The 20,973-nt window shown below is 39.5% G+C and overlaps 1 protein-coding gene across 8 annotated transcripts in view; it reads left to right on the top strand.

Moving 5' to 3' along the window:
* The window catches only part of pard3bb (par-3 family cell polarity regulator beta b), a 367,820-nt gene that overhangs the window by 45,327 nt on the left and 301,520 nt on the right, over positions 1 to 20,973 (top strand). For 7 of the 8 annotated variants that reach the window (XM_022680248.2, XM_022680245.2, XM_022680244.2 and 4 more), the window contains exon 4: positions 20,624 to 20,843. In XM_022680248.2, coding sequence (XP_022535969.2) covers positions 20,624 to 20,843 — 220 coding nt within the window. Of the gene's footprint in view, positions 1 to 19,716; positions 19,828 to 20,623; positions 20,844 to 20,973 lie in introns of those variants that run through there. The other variant, XM_022680249.2, reaches the window with a different exon arrangement.

The raw sequence follows: 20,973 nt of genomic DNA, 5'->3' as shown, positions 1-20,973 counted from the left end.
TCAAGTTCAAGGTGATGAACTGAGGTGCCCTCTATGAAATCAAAATTCAGCTTGTTGTTTTGATCATTTCTGGGAAATTGGAAAACGGTTGTGTGGTCCGCCACGTACTTATACTGGAGAAATGAACATTCTGAGGCTTGCGGAGAGGAGTTTGTTCTTCAGGGCTTGATATTGCCTAGAAATGAACCTTCACTGGGGCTCCCTGAAATTTTTTATTACATTTTTTAATGTTTCATATCACCAGAAACACAACTTCCTTGGGCTGGAGCTGCATTTTTTAATGCGTTAGAAGACCTGCAGGAGAAATAGGAATTTTTGAGTACCGACAGACGTCTGACTGATATCAAGATTTTTTGTGTAGACCTCTTCAGTGATCAGGAACAGATATTATGTAGGGTGCAAATGTTATTCTATGTGACTCTGCTTCTGACTTTAGGCTAATAGTTGCCTTTTCTGAATCTGAAGAAAGAGAAGGGAGCAAAGAATAGAAAGAAGGAGAGGAAGAAAAAAAATGCGAATAATCAAGAAAAATAGCCAAAGGGCTACGAGAAACGACACCTCAATTACTTGGGCGCTAATAAGGACCTATTCTCCGTGGCATAAAGCAGAGCTGTAATAACATGGGCCAGTTTCCTCAGGCACTTATCTCGGGCAGCTCATGAAGGGACCCCATTCAGGTTGCCCGTGTCCCACAGGTTAGGAGCGGCGTTGGATACAGGTTAATCAAACATTCCATTTTCTCCCGGCTGCCCCTGTGGATATGACCCGGCACCACCAGCCAGGGAACAGGGGACCGCTGAGGAGGTGGAGGAGAGCGCGTGAGCCAACCGACAGACGGATGGAGGGGCGGAACCGGAGGACAAGAAATATAGAAGGGTGTGCCGTGCTGCGGCCCGCGCCGGCGTGATGAATGAAAATGGGTTTTGTTTGTGTAAGGTGTGAGAAATAAGAGGTGTCGGGCCTCCCTGCGCCTCCAGGGTCGGCCTGATTTATGGCCATTTTACCCCCTGCCTTTATGAGTCTTTATAAATAATAATAACAACATCAGTAATGTACAACAGCTAGCAGCACAGCCTGAGCTAGCAGCCCCCTATTCTACTCTCCTGTTGAGAGTACAGGGAGAATCAAAGAACGTGAGCACGGAATGAAGAAAGAGAAAAAGAAACAAAGGGAGGATGCAGTAGAGAGAGAACTCAGGGAAGGAGATTGAGAGAGAAAGCAAGCAGGGCTTGAGGCAGAGGGCGAGGAAAGGTAATAGGCATTGATGGATTGCGTTGTGGGAGCTAATTTTTTCCAATGTTTAGGAAGATTGGACAGGGTACTGCATTGCGTGCCCTTTCGTCTGCGTCTGAATGAGATTTTAGCTGCAGATTTAGTTGGTTACCCGGTTTAACTTGTAGATTAAGAGAGGTCTGTGGCGAGTTAATAGGCTCGAGTTTGGTTTATTGAAAATGTCAGATGTGGAATGGATGGCTGATTAGTAGGGCTGATAGGGTTGAGGTGGACCAGATCGATACTGCTGCGTAATGCGCTGTGTTAATTGCTTCACCTCCGCTGAATAGTTAATCTGAGCGGGTGAAGTTTCAAAGACAAGGTCAGGAGCACCCACAAACAACCAGTTCTGATATTTGTTTACTTATATATTAACATAGTTGACCTGCGCAGTTCCATCAAAAAAGCTTGGAGGAAACAGTGTGAATGTGTTTATATATAGGAGCGAGAGAAAGGAGTGAGGATCAATCAGAGGTCAGCCATGAGCAGGCAGGTTGTGTATAGATGGGAATACTCTGAAAGTGCTGAAGATGTTGGCTGAGCTCATCCATGCAGTACTGAGCATGTGCAGAGGGACAAGCTGGTCACAGCAAGCCTGCGGTCATCAATCAGCTGCTTATGGATCAGTCTCCTGACCTGAGCAGCCTTCTGCAGTTTGTGTTTTTGTGTGTGTGTGTGTTTGTTTGTGTGTGTGTTTGTTTGTGTGTGTGTTTGTTTGTGTGTGTGTTTGTTTGTGTGTGTGTGTTTGTGTGTGTGTGTGTGTTTGTGTGTGTGTGTGTGTTTGTGTGTGTGTGTGTGTTTGTGTGTGTGTGTGTGTGTGTTTGTGTGTGTGTGTTTGTGTGTGTGTGTTTGTGTGTGTGTATGTGTGTTTGTGTGCGCACTAAAATTTACCTGACTTCTGACAGGTCCTCAGTGATTTGTAGATGATCGATATCTGTTTTGTTGCTCTGTATAGTAAAACAGAGTAGCTCATGCTCACAAAACTGCCTGGTCTTAAAAATGCCCAGTAAAGTTTGTCTTGAATTGATCAGATGAGATATTGCAGATTTGCATAAATAAATGCTTTATTGAAAAATGTGAAAATTTGATTCATGTCTAAAGCAGGATGTGATAAGCTCAAGGCCCAAGTAAAACTTTAAAGATGTCATGTAAATAAAGAAGGCATGATTTAGGTTAGGAAAATTGGCATGTGGGCTCCTGTAGTGGCCTAACTGGACCACACACACTTCACAGAGTGGCACAGTAACAGCTAAATATATGTAAGTTGTGAGGTAAGATGCAAGAGTGACGACAGTGCAACATAAAACTATAACACTAAATAACAATAAATACAATCAATACAAAAGACGAGATAATTTAAAAGACAGGACAGTGCAGTACCGATACGGTATAATAAAGTGTATAGTGAGGATAAGGTGCAGAGATGTGTAACATACTGTAACATATAAAACATATATAATCACAGCAGTTACTGAGTTAGAGAGTTTAGAGAGCAAATATTGCTGATAGGAATAGGAACAACATCTGTATAGAATTATCAGTGTAAATAGAAAAGTCAAAAAGAAATAGCTTTGTGTAAAATAACACAAATATGCTGCAGGTAAATAAAGCGTTCTTGAGTATAAACATGAGCATAAGTTGGAGGACGCAATATTAGTTCATGTTGCATGAATATGGCTTGTCAGTGTAGTACTGTATGTATATTCATTTTCCCCAAACACTACACAAACCATCTTACTTCCACTCTAACTTTAATTCTGCCTCCCTTCTACAACTGCCTGTCATACCTTAATACCTGTCATACCTTAAATTAGGAATGTGCTTTTTAGTAAATTTTTAGTAAAATCCTGTGGGCACTCACTGATAAAGGACCAGAAAATGATGATAGTACCATTTACTTTCCCAACCTTTTCTTGTCCCATCCTGACTTTGAGCTGTGTTGCCTTCATTCATTTCTAAATGAGTAAATGGTTTTCATGAAATGGTAAAATGTCTCACTTTCAACATCTGATATGTGTTCTGTGTTTTAATGTGAACCACACCACCTCCATCACAGCAGGATAACTTTAGAACTCCAGTTTCATACCTGTGTATGTGCTCTACCCTGCAGCTCCACTATTCCTTTCACCTGCTCCACCACAACACCCTTCTCAGGTGCGTCTCTATTTAAACTGTGTCACTAGCAGGAGAGCGATGCTGCTTCATCTCCCCGCTGTCTCTCTGACAGTTTTGCTGAGCCGCTGATATTTTGCAGCCGAAGCGCATCAGAGGGCTGCTGTGGAATCAAAACAAGGTTCCCTCCCTCCCTTCCCTCCCTCCACTTTTGGGGGGGCGGCACGGTGGCGCAGTGGGTAGCACAGCAAGATGGCCTGGGTTCGATTCCCGGCTGGGGCGACCCGGGTCTTTCTGTGCGGAGTTTGCACGTTCTCCCCGTGTCTGCGTGGGTTTCCTCCGGGTTCTCCGGTTTCCCCCCACAGTCCAAAGACGGCACGTTCAGGCTAATTGGAACTTGATTGAAATTGCCCCTTAGGTGTGAGTGTGTGAGTGAATGTGTCTGTACTGTTACCGACCTACGAGTCCTCATCTGAGGACGAGATCATAGAACCTTGTGAATAATCGTTACCTATCCTGCCACGAAATAGCTGACGAGCTGATGTGGCGTTAAACTCGACTAACCTGACCTGACCCCTCCACTTTTGTTTTTTTTTCTAAGTAAAGATCTCTCTATCCTTTCCCATCACTAAAGTGAAGTCTACAGGGCAATGTCTACAGGAGATGTTGAGTGTTAAGAATGGAAAACTGATACAGGGATGGATAGAGAGGGAATGGGAATATTTCAGTGCTATTAAAACCACAGTGTAGGGCTGTAAGATAAATCATATATATATTTTTTTTATTTCAAATTTTTCCCATTTTCTCCCCAATTTAGCACAGCCAATTACCCTCACTAGGACTCCCCCTATCACTAGAAATGCCCCAACACACCAGTAGGGTGAAGACTAACACGTTTCCTCCGATACATGTAAAGCCAGCCACCGCTTTTTTTCGAGCTGCTGCTGATGCAGCATTGCCGTGTAGCCAGCACGCTTGGAGGAAAGCCACAGCGACTCGGTTCCGATACATCAGCTCACAGACGCCCTGTGCTGTGGACATCACCTTAGGAGTAAAGAGGGGAGAGAGCGCCATCTACCCACTCGGAGAAAGCGAGGCCGATTATGCTTCCTCTGAGTGCCTGCAGCTTGATGGCAAAGCTGCATGAGCCGGGGTTCGAACCGGCGACCTCCTGCTCATAGTGGCAGCGCTTTAGACCTCTGGACCACTCGGCTTTGGGATTTAGTGACCTCTCTGGTGAGAATGGGTAATTGCACAGAGCATGTGGAAGAATCATTTTAAACTGGATGTGTGGGATGCAGTCTCCTTTCAGAGTGGATGAATCCGATTCCAGATTATGTTCAGTCAGATAGATAGAGAGAGAGCGCTCAGTCAGAAACTTCACTTTAACTACCCACTTTAATTTTACAATGAGTGAATGAGCTGCTGAGCTCTTTCAGTTTAGAAACAAAATACTACGGATTGCAACTTTAAATTTGTATTCCATTGCCTATTACCCTATTCAATCAATGAAGGACACATGCCACCTCTGATACATATGATACAAGTCTACCATTGCCTTTTTTCATTAATGTACCGCAACTTGTTATGCAGTGTGCTTGGAGGAAAGTACAGTGACTCAGCTCTGATATGTCAACTAACTGATTCCTGGGCTCGCTCAGACTCTGGCTGCTGATGTAAAGCAACATGAACCTTGAATTCGAGAGAGTTCGAGAGTTCGAGAGTTCGAGAGTTCGAGAGTTCGAGAGTTCGAGAGTTCGAGAGAGAGACTTTATTTATCCCGAAGGAATTTAGGATCTTCAGATCATATCGGAAAAAAAATACAAAAAAAGCTTTGAGACTCTTTTGTAAACTATTACGTAAAAAAAAAACAGACAGTGCGTGTAAGGATGCTGGCTGCATGCAGATGGCGTTTATTTCTGTAATGAGAATAGTAGTTAGACACTCCAGAAAAAGAGTGTGATAATTAGACTCTGTATGTGGCAGACCACCACCACCACCATGCTACAGTTTCTGTCATTATGGAGTCTAAGGGGGTTTGTTTCAGCTTCTGTGATTAGGAAGAAAGTGTGTGAGTCACGGTGTTGGAGTGACGTTCACTGAAGAAATGTTGAATAATGCGAAGAAGGTGTGCACTGCTAGATGTATATTTTTTTTTCCATCCAGACCTTGTGAAGAATGCACAGTTTGCATTGAGTGAGTGCAGGTGTCTGCATGGGTGTGCAGGAGACGTCTTGAAGTTGCATGCAGTTGACCTCTTAAATAGCTAGGGGGTGCTGTCAATCTATGTTCAGGGAGGGTTTTTTTTGTGTACAGTAGTGTGTCTCTTTGTGTGTGTGTAGTTTGTGTGATATAGTTTTTATATATTTAGACATTTAATTTTTTTTGCATCCAAACACTTTATAAAACCTTCCTACACAGCAGTAAGGGCAAAGGTCCAGCTCCCTGACAGCTATAATACGAATACAAAAAAAAACACACAAATAAATGTAGGTAAATAAAAAAAATCTAAAGCATGTTGGTAATTTGAGAGGTATATTTGCACACTTGGAAAAAAAAGGTAAAGGCTCTTTTTGAGTTGTGCAGGTTTTGTATACTGGAACTTGCTGTGAACTGACAGGTCAGTGTTTAAGGAGGGAAAATCTGCAGCTAGGAACTGCGTGTCTATCTGTCAGTCAGCCCGTCAGCCTGTCAGTGTTGGGAAATCACTGTATTTTTCAAAGCATTTCTTTTTGAATGATGGCCAGTGTGTCATGTTTTACAGATTTACAATTTGGTGACCAGTTTTTGCAGTTTTTCCACCAGTACCAGATGACCCATTTTGGGCAGTAATTAAAACCAAAAATACATCTCTATTACCTAGTAGAGATATGTGATTTATAAAAGAACCTGAATATTTTTTAAAACCAATCTGTTACAAATATTGTTTTTTATGCAGTGGTGCTCCCAGACATTTTGCATAGGGATGGCCAGATGGAGTACCTGAAAATCTCAGGAAGCACACCAAAACCAAGTGCTATAAATGAATTCTATAATGCAATTGTTATTCATGGAGTAGTTTATAATAGGGCTTGGCATTTTGACAACAAATTATCACAATATTTAAGATATTTTGTGATGCATGTGATTGCTTTTAAAAATACTTGCAGTTATGGAACTACATATTCACAAACGAATGCACAGCTTGGATTGTTATTTATTTGTTTAATTTATTTCTTATCTTTCCTCAATTCACAAGGCTATTTAGCCAAATAATTACTCAGTAATTATCACCATGTGATGCCCCAACACAAGGAGCGTAAAGACTAGCCCATGCCTCTTCCCATACATGTGAAGTCAGGAATCTACTCTTTTTAAACTGCTGCTTATGCTGCATTGCCGAGTAGCATCGCAGCGTGCTCGGAGGAAAGTGCAGTGACCCGGTTCCGATACATCAGCTCACAGACGCCTTGTGCTGATGGACATCACCCTAGGAGTGATAAGGAGAGAGATAAGGAGAGAGAGCGCCATCTACCCGCCCAAAGAGAGCAAGGCCAATTGCGCTCTCTCAGGGCTCCCGCAGCTGATGGCAAGCTACATGAACAGAATTCAAACCAGCTTTCTCCTGATCATAGTGCCAGCGTTTATCCCGTTGGACCACTCAGAGCCCTGTGCACAGCTTTAATTGAAATAAGCACAGCAAGAACAAAAAACTAATAACGTATCAGGAAAAAGCCTGTGCCAGTCTAAAATCACCACACAGAGCCCTCCACTTATTACTGTGCAGTTTTTTTGGTGAGTCAGAGCTGATAGTTGGATAGAGATTTGAGTAGTGTGTGAGTGCTACAGATTTTGGTGATTTTTGACCCCATTTTCTAACTCATTGCAAGATTTTGTTCTTGACTATATATTAGGTTTTCAATAGATTGCTTTGAAAGTCAGTGATCCAACATATTGATAGAGATATTAACACAAGATTGCAGTAAAATAGATGACACTGGGCTGATATAATCTGCCTCTGGTAGAGATGTCATGGAAAATGAGAACATGAGTTTCATGATGAGTAAGATTTAGTTTGCCTTGCGTGATTGAAATCTGATGCCTACACGATGACTATGTTTAAACTTCAGGGATTGCGTAAAGAGTGGCTGTGACCAGGAAGTTGGTTGCACCACAACCACAAACTCATCCTCGACTTAATCCAGAAATTATGGATGGACCACCATCATTCCAGAGAATACAGTTCTACTGCAGTTTATATCATTATACATTATAGCCCACAACTGGCGTTCTGAATGGATGGATGGTGTCAATAGGTTCATGTTTATCTGCTTCAGAGAGTCCTATTCTATTGATAGTATTTCTCTACAGGCACTAGACAAACCAAATGTTTGAGTGCATTTTCATTTCTATGTCAGCAGTGGGTGCGACTAAAAAACGCTAAGTATATTCATTAGATTTAGTGTCCACAAACATTTGGACATATAGTTTAGCTTCTTATTACAAAAACTGTCAGCTGTTTGAAAGGAAATGCATGGAGTTAGTTGGTGGAAACTGTTATGCGTCCTCATTGCCATCCTTTTTATGATTGCCAGTTTCATTTAATATAATAAACACTATCATCATTTTCCACTGTAATAAGGATCAAAGCTGTTTACATTCATTAAACGACTTAATTAAATAAAAAAACAGCAGCATCAAATGTACTCAGTTGAAATATGCAGACGCTACAAAAACCTGTTTTGAATACTATGCATTTCTTGTGCTTGTAGAAACACACACGCACACGCACGCACACGCACGCACACACCCACACACACACCCACACCCACACACACACACATGCATGCATTTTTTGTAAATCCTTGGGTCTCAGTCTTGGTGCTGTGGTGTGCACACGGTGATGAATGTGTGGAAGTTAGAGGACACCTTCAGCTTTCAGAGCTGCTGAAGATTCTTATCTCTCATCTCTTAATAAAAGACCATACCAGCAGCTGCCCCATTTAGTGGAGCAGAAAGAAACTACCCATTAGACCCTTTCGCTTTTTCACATTTGGTAATGTTTTGGCTAAAATCAAGTTTCTGCTAATATTAAGATTCAAAATGTAATTATTTTTTGTTGTGCAATGACACTTTTAATATATTTTTTTGTTTTTTCTACATTTTGCTGTAGTAAATACCAATACTTCTGTTAACTTCAGTTAATTGGATGTGATTTGGGAAGACATGCAGCCATCTACACAGGTAACAATGCATATCAGAGCAAGAAACAAACCATTAGGGAGATAAAACTGCATGTAGAGCAATGTGAAGTTTTTTTTCTCCCCAAATAAACACTGAACATTGTCTTAGATCTTAATTTATCATGTTGCAGGTCAACAAGGTCATCAAGATATCCAACAGTGCTATTGCACATTGCAGTTTTTTGTCTATATTGTGCCCCTACAGCACAGATTTCCAAAGTACCCAAAATCACAGTGGCTCATTAATTCTATAAACCAGGACTTTTCCTGGAACTGGTCATCCCAGCAAACCAAGTAATCAGAGGGAAATGAAAGGTAAACAAGAGCCCAGTGGTCACGCTGGCTGACTGCCAATGATTCTGTGTGCAGATTGGAGAAACTTTTAGGTTAACCATCACTGCAGCACTTTACCTATATTGGCTGTAACAGAGGTTCAGGTTCAGTCTTGTTTCTTAAGCTGCTTTTTTTGTTGTTTTAGTATCAGGACATTCTGCATCATTGACTGTTGTTACAAATCTGATGAACATTCTTGTACGTTTTTAATCTCAGTCAGGGGTGTGCCATATCATATCGTATGCAATAATAAATTTTTTCATTTGGTTGCAGTAGTGTATTCTTAAAATATATTTTTTAAAATTCAGTGTTTTGTCATATCGCCAAAAGTATCATCACGAAAATACGTTGAAATATTGTGAAGTTATTTTAGAGCCATATCGCCGACCCCTACAACATTCTTTGCTTAACTTTTAATTAATAAAATAAAATGTACAGTATAATATCAGTATAATATTATTATGCTGTTGCCTGGTAATAGTTCTTAGATTAACTGATAAACAGTGTATCAGCTGACTACTACTCAGCACTGAAATTATTTTCACTGTAGCTTTAATTACAGCTTTTCCATTCGCTATAGTTGTGCTTACTTGAATAGATGTTTCCTGTGTTTGGCTTATGGTCGATCACTCTGCTCTGCATGCTGAGTCTGCACAGAGCTCTCAGGTCTGATTCATGACTCCTTAATGCTGGCTCTCGCCACAGTCCCGGCAATCACGCAACAAAGCACCAGCATATTTAGGAGTCGGCCGCAGGCACCTGCATGACAATACATTTGCTTGATTAACATTTCATTGATTGCGGGCGGTGGGGGCATGAATCAGCAGTAATCGATTTGATTAGTAGGGGGATGAAAAGAACACATATTGTATTGATGTTTCCGGGTGCTGGCTGCTAGCGTGTTGTTTGGGTCGTAAATCTGAGTCTAAAGGCATCCTTCGGCATTCAGTTGGACCGGCCCATTTTCTGCCTCCTCAGCAGAGGGAAAGACCAGGAGAGGGGAGGGGTTCAGCCAGGTGGGTGGCAGTGTACTGCTGGACTCCATGTTTATGACAAAAGCAATTAGTTTTATAATGTGGTTGTGATTTATTAAGCTTGATTAGTGATCCATGGATTTGTAGATGGAGGTGTAGCCACTGCACACTCCACTGAAATGTGTACGGTTCATCAGGCTGTGTGAACACCTGTGATTTGTCAGCAGACGCATCTTTGATTGGACAGCACACTCTCAGCAGTGGAAGAGTGCAATTTGTCTGGCGGTCATTTAATGAGCATGGCTTTTATGAAGGAAAAAAATGTCTGGCATTTTGGTACACGGAATACATTAATTGCAACCTTTCACTATTAACTAATTGCAGGCACTGGTGAAGTAGCTTTTTGATGTAATATTATTTATTAATTTAATTATTTATTCATTTGGGACCCAAAGGAAATCTGTTTCATTTTTTCTAAATTTAACTAAGTCTGAATATCTAATATCTACAAAAAATCTATAAAAATATTTTAGTATTTATTTTCCAGAAAGTTTACTTGAATTATTTTTAAACAGCCTATTAAAAGGCCTATTTTTGGATGGGATTATACTTCAAGGGTATCTGTAAAATATATGAATGGTTGGAACATAAGGAATACTGATTTATTTGACCACAGTAAACATTTCTGCTATCTGATTCTGCCAATTGATTTCATTCACAATATTTTTTTGTGAGAGAATACGAAATATGCAAACACTATACAATACAATTTTGTCAATTTAATTAACTCATAGCTTCTAAAAGGCTTTAGTCACACATTGTATACTCAGTCATTTCATATGTTTTTACATATTGTCATAATTGGGAACATGTGCTTCACTAATTACATTTTTTCACTGTTTATTGTACTATTATTTACTTTTAATTAGCCTTTCTACACCACCAGGACCAGACTTTTGGTTAACATTACCTTTCACATATGAGGTATAGGTTAAAACAGACATTAAAACTATATATTCTTTAGTTTTTTTTCCAGTACAGTCTTTCATTAGCGCCTTCTCTAGATAATGGGAAACTTTAACTCAAGCATATTATTTGTAGAACTGTCAGAAAGCAGTGATTAGTCATCTTTATTTGGGTCTTGATTTTTTTTTCTTAGCAGCTTGATGTGTCTGCATCCTAAGACAACAAACTAACCTATATGTCCCAATTTTAGTGTTAATACCTATTTTTACTGTCTTTATTTTTCCAGTGGTTTATCAGTTGCTCACAGCATAAGTTGGTGTATGACAGTGTATTAGTTTAAAGCCAACATATTGTGATCGCATGATGTATTAGCTCTCTCTCTCTCCTTCTCTCTCACACTTACCCGATCACTCTTACTCTCTCACACGGCAGAGCCGTGTGTTGATTACTGGTGAAACTGCTCGCTCACAAGAAGCTGCAGTTCCTCATCCAACCACTAGTCGGAGCTGCAGAAGCAGCACAAACCCCGCTCTCTTCACTCACTCTCTTCTCGTCACAGAGCTACAGCCCAGCCACGGGCTACAGAGGCAATTTAGCCAGTCTGGAGCGTTTTTACAGTTTTCTCTGTGTAGGAAATTTAGGTTTTAACCCCACTAACCGGATAATACAGCTCTCTTCAGTTCAACTTTCAGCACAAGCAGTGGAGCAGACATCGAGCTGGGTTCCGTCACGGAGTCACAGCTCGGATTACATTATAAACAGGTTAGTTAGCGCGCTGCTAACCTCATGATGTTTATAACTATGGAGTTTAGTGGACACGGCCAGGGTCAGGCTGGATTTTTTGCCCAATCTAAGCTCTAGCTGGAGCGATGGATTGCTGTTGTTCTCATTAAAATATTGTATTATTATCAATATTTTAAAAGTAAGAGATATTTTATGCAGTAAACTGACTGAAAAACAGGCTGAGGTGGCTGATGTTGGGGGTAACACATACCTGCGGTATTGGCATATAAATATGTAACTTACACATAACTTATATCTCTGCTAAAAAGCTTTTATTTTGATCACTAACACTTATTCCCTAATGCCTAATTCTTTACCTACCTTCTTCCCTTACATTTTCTCTTATTTGCTCCCTCACTCCTTCCTTTTATATCTCTTTACTCTCTCCCTCACTGCTTTCTTCTTATGTCCCTCACTCCTTCATATGTTTTCTCATCGCCTCATTCATTTATTCCTTTACTTTTTTTTTTAACTCAGTGGTCTGAAGTGTGTGTGTGTGTGTGTGTGCATGTGGTGTTACTGTAGAGGAAAGTGTTTGACCCTGTTCTGCTCTGAGCCTGAGGCTGGGACACTCCAAACTGTGTGTGTGTGTGTGTCTGTGTGTAATCGTGTGTGTAATCGTGTGGCTGAATGAATCTGAGCACCTTCAACTGTTACACCATTCTGTTCTTATCGCTTTCTTGTCCCACCATTCTGATGGGCATTTTTTTTTTCTCTTGAAACGTGTGTGTGCGTGCGTGCGTGTGTGTGTGTGCTGTCAGTACCTTGGTTTTAGCCCGCTGTTCTGTACCTGTGTGAATCCTGCATGTTCCTGTAAGCTCTACACTCATTACAGCGTCTTTGTGTGGAGCTGCCTCAAATTGCTCCACTGAGACTCAGAGCTTGTTTATCATCAGTGATTTCCACTCTCGGATAAAGAGGTCAGATCTGAGAAGCTGGTGAAACGCTTCTTCTGTGGTGGGGATGTCACTATCATAAATGTGTATTTTTCGTCTGTTTTTGTTTAATGAGAACAGTAGAAGCAGTAGAATCTGCTGCGTTTTCTTCACCACAGCTTGTGCGCTGTACTCCTGTTCAATGGCGGACTTAGCAATTTGGGGGCTCAAGGCGAATTTAGCTAGGGGGCCCATCAACATTAATATGCCAGAAATAGGGTTGTGCCGATGGATGATATCATCGTCCATCCTCATTTATGACCCAACATCGTGATGGATGGTAACCATCATGATGCCACACCCACTGTTTTTTTTTCCAGAAACTTTAGGTCTCCTTCACCTAAAACTTTAGCAGGGATTGTACAAAAAAAGATCAAATCAGGTATATAACTTAAATGAATTAGAGTCAGGGATGAAAATTAAAATACCCTATTGCTACAAATATTCCTAATTGGCATATTATTCTATTATTTATTATTATTCTATTATTATTCTATTATTATTATACTATTATTATTTATATCTAGGTTACAGCTTGTCTTCGTCTTCGTTTTTCTACATGTCTGTATTCATTTTGAACATTTCATGTCATTTATGCTGGTTGTGCCAGGAAACTCGCTCATTGTCAGCCAGTGTTGGGCACGGTACTTTGAAAATAAATTATGTAAATTCTATTATTATTAGAAAAATAACAAACGAAAATAAACCCAAAATGTTGACAAAAATATAATATAACGAATTTCAAAACATAGAAACGAAAAACGTTAAAATGGTATTAATATAATATAATATAACAACTGGATCAAACAGCTTAGCGTCAGTCATAAGGAACGCGCGCCTCAGTCAAAAGGAAAGTGCGCGCGGCATTGCGATTAAAAAAAAAAAACGTTTTAATAAATAAGGTCCTATCAAGTGAATTAAAATATATGGTATTAAAAGTTATTTAATTCACATGTTTCTTGATATTTAATCAAGAGAAATCAGGCAAAATGAGCCGCGCTGCGCTCTCTCTCTCCCCCTACCTCCCTCCCTCCCGCAGCACGGAGATAAATTCATCGCGAGGCTAAAAATAATATAACTAAAATTAAGATGAGTGAGGACCTGTAAAGTAATCAAATATTGTCAAATATAAAGGATAGGTAGAGGTTTTGGTGAGCTGTTTCAATTATTTGAAACTGAAACTAACTCAAACTGAAATTATTCTGTGCACTAGCCTATTAGATAGCTTTTGATTGTGTTTTAAATGAGTTTTTTATTTTATATTAATTACTTTTTATTCATTTTAAATATTTTTAGTATTTTATTGATAAAAAAGCTTATCAGTTTTGGAAGAGCATCTGTTTTTAGTTTAGCCTCTTCCCCCTTTTTTCTTTTTGTAGCAAGTGCTTTATGGCTTCGCTCACAACCCACTTGTACACTTAATTTCACCTTAATTCCCCACATTAGCGGTTCACGGCATGGCCACATGGCATGAATGGAATATTCCATTTTAACGCGAAAGAGAGGGGGTGTGGACTGAACTGTATTTCTTTGTAATTTATTGTGTTGTCTTTGTTTCCATTTTAAACATACAAGAATCACCATTTCTGAACGCACTGTGAATTACTGAAATCTGTGAGTTACTGTCCAAAGGGCCCCAATTACCAGCTGTAGGCCTATGGGAAGTTTGCAACTAGTCAGGGGGGCCCTACAGTGGGCTGCAGTGGGAGGGGCCCAAGGCAGTTGCCTAGCAATGCCTCTATGCAAAGACCGCCTCTGCTCCTGTTATTAAGGTGGACTTTCATACTGTCTGTGGACAAGCGGTCCTCAGCATGAAGCACTGGTGTGTTTACTGTGAGTGGCATGTAGTGATTATTACTACTACAGTATTAGTCACTGAAAGTGTGATATTTCTCTGCCTGTCCTCTCTACTGTGTTGCTTTTGATATAAATTAAGCCTGTATTAGTCTAGGTCAGTCGTTCTTAACAATTTAAGATCCCTTTTCATGGTTAAATATTTTTAAGCACTTAACGTGTTTTTTCTTTTCTCTAAATTTGCACCTTTTTACAATTAATTACATTAATTAAAGGGCCTATTGTATATGTATATTGCTGTTTAATGAGAAAAGTTACAAACTATAAACAGCAGTATTATTTGATGCAATTAATAATAAAAAAAGTATTTTCTCTTATTTAACCAAACCACAAAAGTGCTTTTTGGCCTTTTGGGCTGAAAAGTTTTAGTTCCAGAATGGTCTGTCTCCCTAATTGTCAAACATACTAATTAATACATAGGAATATATAACATTTAAAGGTACTCCTCTTAATAGAACTCCATGTAACTTCAATATATTCCATGTAAGTGGAGATTTTGGAATATTCTTTCACCAGCGGAGCTGTGTGGACGAGGTAAACACAGTTTTATTTAGTTTTGTTTAGCTACAGTAAAGGTAGTCCGCGCTCAGAGCAGGGATTCTGCACTGGCTTTAAAAGGCTCCTCCAGCTGTGTGTAATTTCTGTGTTTCCGTCTAGTGGTTGTAAAGGGAACTGCAGCATCTTTGAATACAGCAGCTTGCAAAATATGGATAATATGATCCTAATAGTTCTCAGAATAGTATTAATTATTGGCCAATTGATCGATAACATATTTGTTATTCCATTCTTTCTGTCTCTTATCAGATTTGTTTTCTTTTTTCCACTGTTAACTTCATGTCCAGTGTTTTGAGTAGACATCGTCCTGATGCTGATATGCCATGTCATCTTGAGTGCGTCATTTCATTAATGAAACTGTACCTGTAATATTAGAATGTTTCTATGATAACAGTTCTATGTATCACATAGTATTAAAATTCTGCACTTAATTCTGTCTATAAGGCTGCAACTAATAAGTATTTTGATAGTCGACTAATCTGGCAAAAAAATGTTCTGATTAGACGACAAATCAAAACGATATAAACAGCTGAGCGTTGGATTTAATTGCCCTTTAAATGTCCAGAACATTTTCCTTTAAATGTGGAAAAATGCTGCTTTTTAGTGAGGAAATATGTAATCTGTTGTGTTTGGACACATTTGGAGATGCAGTTAATATGTTTAGTGCTACAATTACTATTTGAAGTTGATAAATTGATCAATTTCCTTTAATTCTGGATCTTCAGATTGAGTGTTGCTAGAGTATCTTAGTATCTAGAGCAGTTAGAAAGTGGCAGATGACCACACTGGCATCAGTGCTTGGATAAGGTTGTTTAATGAGAACTTACTGTAGCAGTATTCACCAGTACTCTTATTCATCAAAGCTTCCACATAAACCCACCAACAGAGAAATACAGAGAGGAATTCTGTAATAGGAACAGTCTGATGCTGAACAATCACACTCTTTCTTTTTTGATTTTTTTTTCTTTCTTTCTGGCTGCTGTATTACACATGTACTGCAGGCAGTTGTGTTATTGTGCTTGACAGGTTCTGATTCTGTTGTCAGATGTAATTTAACCATCTATCCACCTGTATTTCTATAGAAGCGTGTCTGTGTGTGTCTGTGTGTGTCTGTGTGCATGTGTCAGTTCTACTGTGTGTGCCTGTATGGCAGTCTGTGTGACACAGTCCCTCCATTTTGAGGCTCCCTTCAGTTTTTAGCCTGTCATAAGTGCTAATTAACACCTCTGCAGTCTGCAGAAATAACAGTCATTAAGAACTCCAGGAGGACGGGGCCACTCTAGCTCCAGTTGAATTGGATATCGATGGGCTCCTCCGTCTCGGAGGCTCTGGCCGCTTATGGAGATTCGAATGGCGACAGCGTCAAGATGAAAATTTAAACGCACGTTCAGGTGGCGCTAGAATTCTCCACTCTCGTTCTGAAGCCCGAGTGGAAGTGAGGATGGAGTAAGACGTGGTCACTTACCCCGTCTAGCAGCTCCTCTTGATAACGGACTATTGATCCAATTTCCGTGTCCAAGTGCTTCAGTATTGGATCCCTGTGATGCAACTGGCTCGCAAGGGTGTGTGGGTGTGTGTGACTGAGTGTTTGTGTGTGTATGTGTGCAACGTGGAGTGGTAAGTCGAACCAGTCCGGGCCCAATGGCCTGATGGTTGGGTAATTGAGCAGATGGATAGGGTTCATTAGGGTAAAATACATTAGCAGAGATTTGTTCTGTGTGTGTGTGTGAAGGAAATCATGTGACAGGGCAGTACAGTGATAAAATAGCCTGGAATAAAATGACTTGCTCTATTGAGTTGGTCTCTGCTGGAGGCATGTACTGCTGCGCTCCACACCAACCTTAATCTCCTCAGGGTGGACTCTCTCTCTCTCTTCTAATTACAATCTGGAAAAAGCAAACCCACACTCAGTTAAGTCCCTGCAAAGACTAATTTTCTTCAACTTTGTAGAAAGTTTTTTTTTCCTTTTTTCCTTTTCCTTGAAGACAGACATGAAAAAAAAACTGTGCACTGGCCAGTCCTGCTAGTGTAGCCATTTAAAGAAGAATTCCACCATTTTTCCATTCCATACTGACCCAAACCGATTGCCAAATGACAGTGTTTGGTGAATCGGGAGAAATTACAGTACCTGAAGTACAAGGGTTCAAACCTAAGCTGAAAAAACCCTTAGACAGCACTGCATCAAGAACCAACAATAGCTGATAGAACCACATGGGCTTACTTGGGCAAGAATTTGTCAAGCTCTACAGTGCAAATCAACGTTAGCAAAAAAAAAAACTATTTTAATCTTTACTCCAACCCAAAGCCTTATTTTAAACCACAATGTCCACAAGTTGTTCTGTCTTCTCTGGGCTTTGAGGCATCTGGGGTGGACCATGGTGGAAATGTGTGTGGAGATATGTGTATCTATCTATCTATTTATTTATTTATTTATTTATTTATTTATTAGAAAGTTATGCTCTGGACCAAAGGCAGTGAAATAAAGGTTAATGTAAATGTAATTAACACTGCATTTTGGGAAACTTTTTTGTGTGTGTATTAGGGGTGGGCGATATGACCCTAAAATAATATCACAATATTTCATGTTTTTTTTTCATGATAACACTCTTGATATGAAAAAAAACTGAATTAACACACACACACACACACACACACACACACACACACATATATATATATATATGTGTATTTCAAGAATACACTACTGCAACATATGATATGGCACACTCCTAACTGAGATATTAAAAAATATAAGAATTTTCATCAGATTTGTAACAGAAGTCAAGGATCCAGAATGTCATGATACTAATAATGTACTCCAAATATCTCTTTATATCCAGGATTAAAGTAAAATAAATTATACTGTACAGATATAATCGGTCTTTAGTACAATATTATAGTAATATAATGTGAAATGAGAACAGTACAATTACAGTACAATATATCTTTTAATTAATACAAGCTGGACTTTTATTATGAATCCAAAAATGTTGGATTAGCCGTAATGGCTAACGCCTAACTTAGAGAGCAAAGCTAACTGTTTTCTAAGCCGAATTAATTGCTAATTTTGATAAAAGATTGATGGTACTTTGCTGGTTATATTAGTATGTCCTATGTTTGATATAATATGTGGATTATGATTATAGTTCAAGCCTGTCTTTAGTAATTTACCTCAGAACTGTGGAATTCAGCTAGCGGCTCAATGCTAGCTAACAGCCGAACTTAACAACAAGGACTGGAGTGTGTTAGCCCTGAGCCTAACCATTTTCTGAGCTAAAATAACGGCTGATGGTTGAGATCAGATGGACAGCACTGTGCTGTTTCGATTAGTAGGGTCTGTAGTTTGATTTGTTGTGTATGGTATGTGTTACACTGGTCGGTAACACACAAATTATACGTAGTTATGAGCTGTATCATTTGCCTCCGTCATGTTATTGTGACTGGAACTGTAATGCTGGGTTAAATGCACCAAGTAAGGCAATTAATCAATTTACATTTTTTATCAATTTACGTTTTATTTTTACTGTTAATTATTAATTATTAAAAATTAACACATTCCTTTTACAGCCCTATTAAAACTGTTTTTATCTGAACGGTATCTAAACAAATATTTTTTAATAATTTTATTTAAATTTTTTAAACAATGAAAGTGAGGATGTACAATAGTTTATTACTGAATTACAACTGTTCTGTTTCTTAAACATTACAAATTGACAGTTAAAATGTAGGATGTATGTGGTTTATTTTTTAGATAATCTAAATAAGATTTTTTTTTTTTACTGTATCCTTTCTGGACCTCTGCACTCATGGCTGGTTCCTGTCTCTTTTTCCGCTGTCAGTTTGTGCAGATTGATGACATTTATATTGCTCTGTACTCTGTCTTGTCCAGGTTGGAGAACGCACTCCTCTTCCTCCTCTTAAATAAATCACAGCTTTTTCACGCTGATCATATCCAAACTCAGACAAAGCCTTCAGGCAAGTGAGATGAGGGAACAGAAAGAGATCAGAATAACATGAGCTGCCTTAGGAGGAAAGTGAATGAAATCTGAGAGAGACGGATGGACAGGAGTGTGAATGGGTAGATTTTATGAGAGTGGATGGCTGGAGAGAGGACAAAGAGAAGGATGAGAGAGGGATTGTGAGGTCGGGAGAGAGTGTGTAAAGGTGTGTGTTAGGACTGCCAACGGCACATGAACAGGAGAGCGTTAAATGAAGATGGAGCAGAAGGAGAGATAACGAAGAAATGGATGGTTTGCCAACTACATGTCATTAAGCTTCTTTCTCTTACTCAGATTTTCTTCCGTTCCTCTCACTTTCTCTCACTGCGACTCTTTGTTCTGTATAAGCTCTTTTTTTGTTGTGTTTTTTTTCCTCAGTAACACCCACCCCCATAGCCTGTCTATTGTTCATTTAGATGTTTACATATTGTCCTTGTGCCCATTCTTTCCTCTCAGGCAGGAAGCCTCTGGCTTTACCAGCACAGTCCCTGTTCTCTGCTTCACTGTGTGTGTATATACATCCACCACGTATAGACACTACACACACACACACACACACACACACACACACACACACACACACACACGTCCACATGGCTTATGTGAACAGAGGCCCCTAGAAGAGTAACGTGGCCCCTGATCTAACTGCAGAGTCAGTCACTCTGTGAATGGGTTGGTATTGCTGTATATAACAGTGTGCTTAAGCACAGCATCCCACACACAAACGCAGAGCAGCTAATGGGCACCATCGCACACTAAGACTCAAGCTATTCTGGCCATGCTGGGCTCCTTAGATGTCCTCTATAGCGTGCTGATCCATAAGGTACACATAGTGTTTGGTTAGCTTAGTTTGGATTGCTGGCTTTAATTAATGAGTTATGATGTGTTTGTTGGGTTGAGGTTAAAAACAGGTTGAAGATATGGTCTGATTTAAATATGTCTGTTAATTCTGTAGAGAATTAGTGTTCTGATTTAACTGTTGAAATGAGATTCAGTAAAAATAGATATATTGGATGTCTCAGAGTATTGAAATATTTAGGGCTGGGTATTGTTTAAAAATGTTCCAGACCGATACCGTACTTTTAATTTGGTACCGATACCCAAAGAGAAATTTTTTCAGAACCTTTTTCTAAATTGTAACCAAAAAATACAAAAAGCGATAATTATTCAGATCATGGTTCATTTTGTGCCATATTTTTATCTGACTGTTCTGATTGGATACAAATCTCCTTTTTATTAATAATTTAAATAGAAATCTATTAATTCTTTTTTTTGTCTCCCTCCCCTTTTTCTTCACTATCCCCCACTTTTTTTCCTGTTATACTTTTTTATATTCTTTTATATATTTTTGTCTTCTTCTAACAATGCCCACAGTATCTAAAACTCTGTATAAACACTAATAAACAAAGTTTATTAAGTAATTGGTCCTCCGAAGAGAGGGGGTGGTGGTGGGCAAAAAAAATAAAAATAATAATAATAATTCTAATTTTGTGTTTTATGCTATTTTGTTACAAAAACAGTATTGCAATATATTGTTTTATTTGAATTGTAACCCCTTTATCATGATATTAATGTTCTCTTCCCTCTTTTTGTGTGTTTATTTATTTATTTTTTCCTAGCTGATCGCTGTGTACGAGGAGCAGGAGGCCCAGCAGAGGGGGGCAGTGAGTCCCGTGGGCAGCAGTACTGGTGCCAGTAGTACTCATGCCAATGGCAGCAGCAGCAGTGGCGGCGGCGGGACAGGACGCCTCAGCCCTGAGCCCTACGACTCGGAATTGGCCTGCTTTCAGCCAATCAGAGGCGGCGAGATTGAAGTCAACTCCTCCATCCTTAAATCCAGTACGTTACACACACGCACACACACATATATACACAAATAGTGTCATCTAATACACCCTGTCATATCCCACGAAAATGCTCCGACTGTTCACTGTAAAGAGAGCGTAGATTGAATTGTCATGGCTAGATA

This window comes from Astyanax mexicanus, chromosome 11 (genome assembly GCF_023375975.1).
Source record: "Astyanax mexicanus isolate ESR-SI-001 chromosome 11, AstMex3_surface, whole genome shotgun sequence".
Taxonomy (NCBI): Eukaryota; Metazoa; Chordata; class Actinopteri; order Characiformes; family Acestrorhamphidae; genus Astyanax; species Astyanax mexicanus.
The sequence above is the reverse complement of the archived record's forward strand: the minus strand, read 5'-3'. Positions and strand labels throughout refer to the sequence as shown.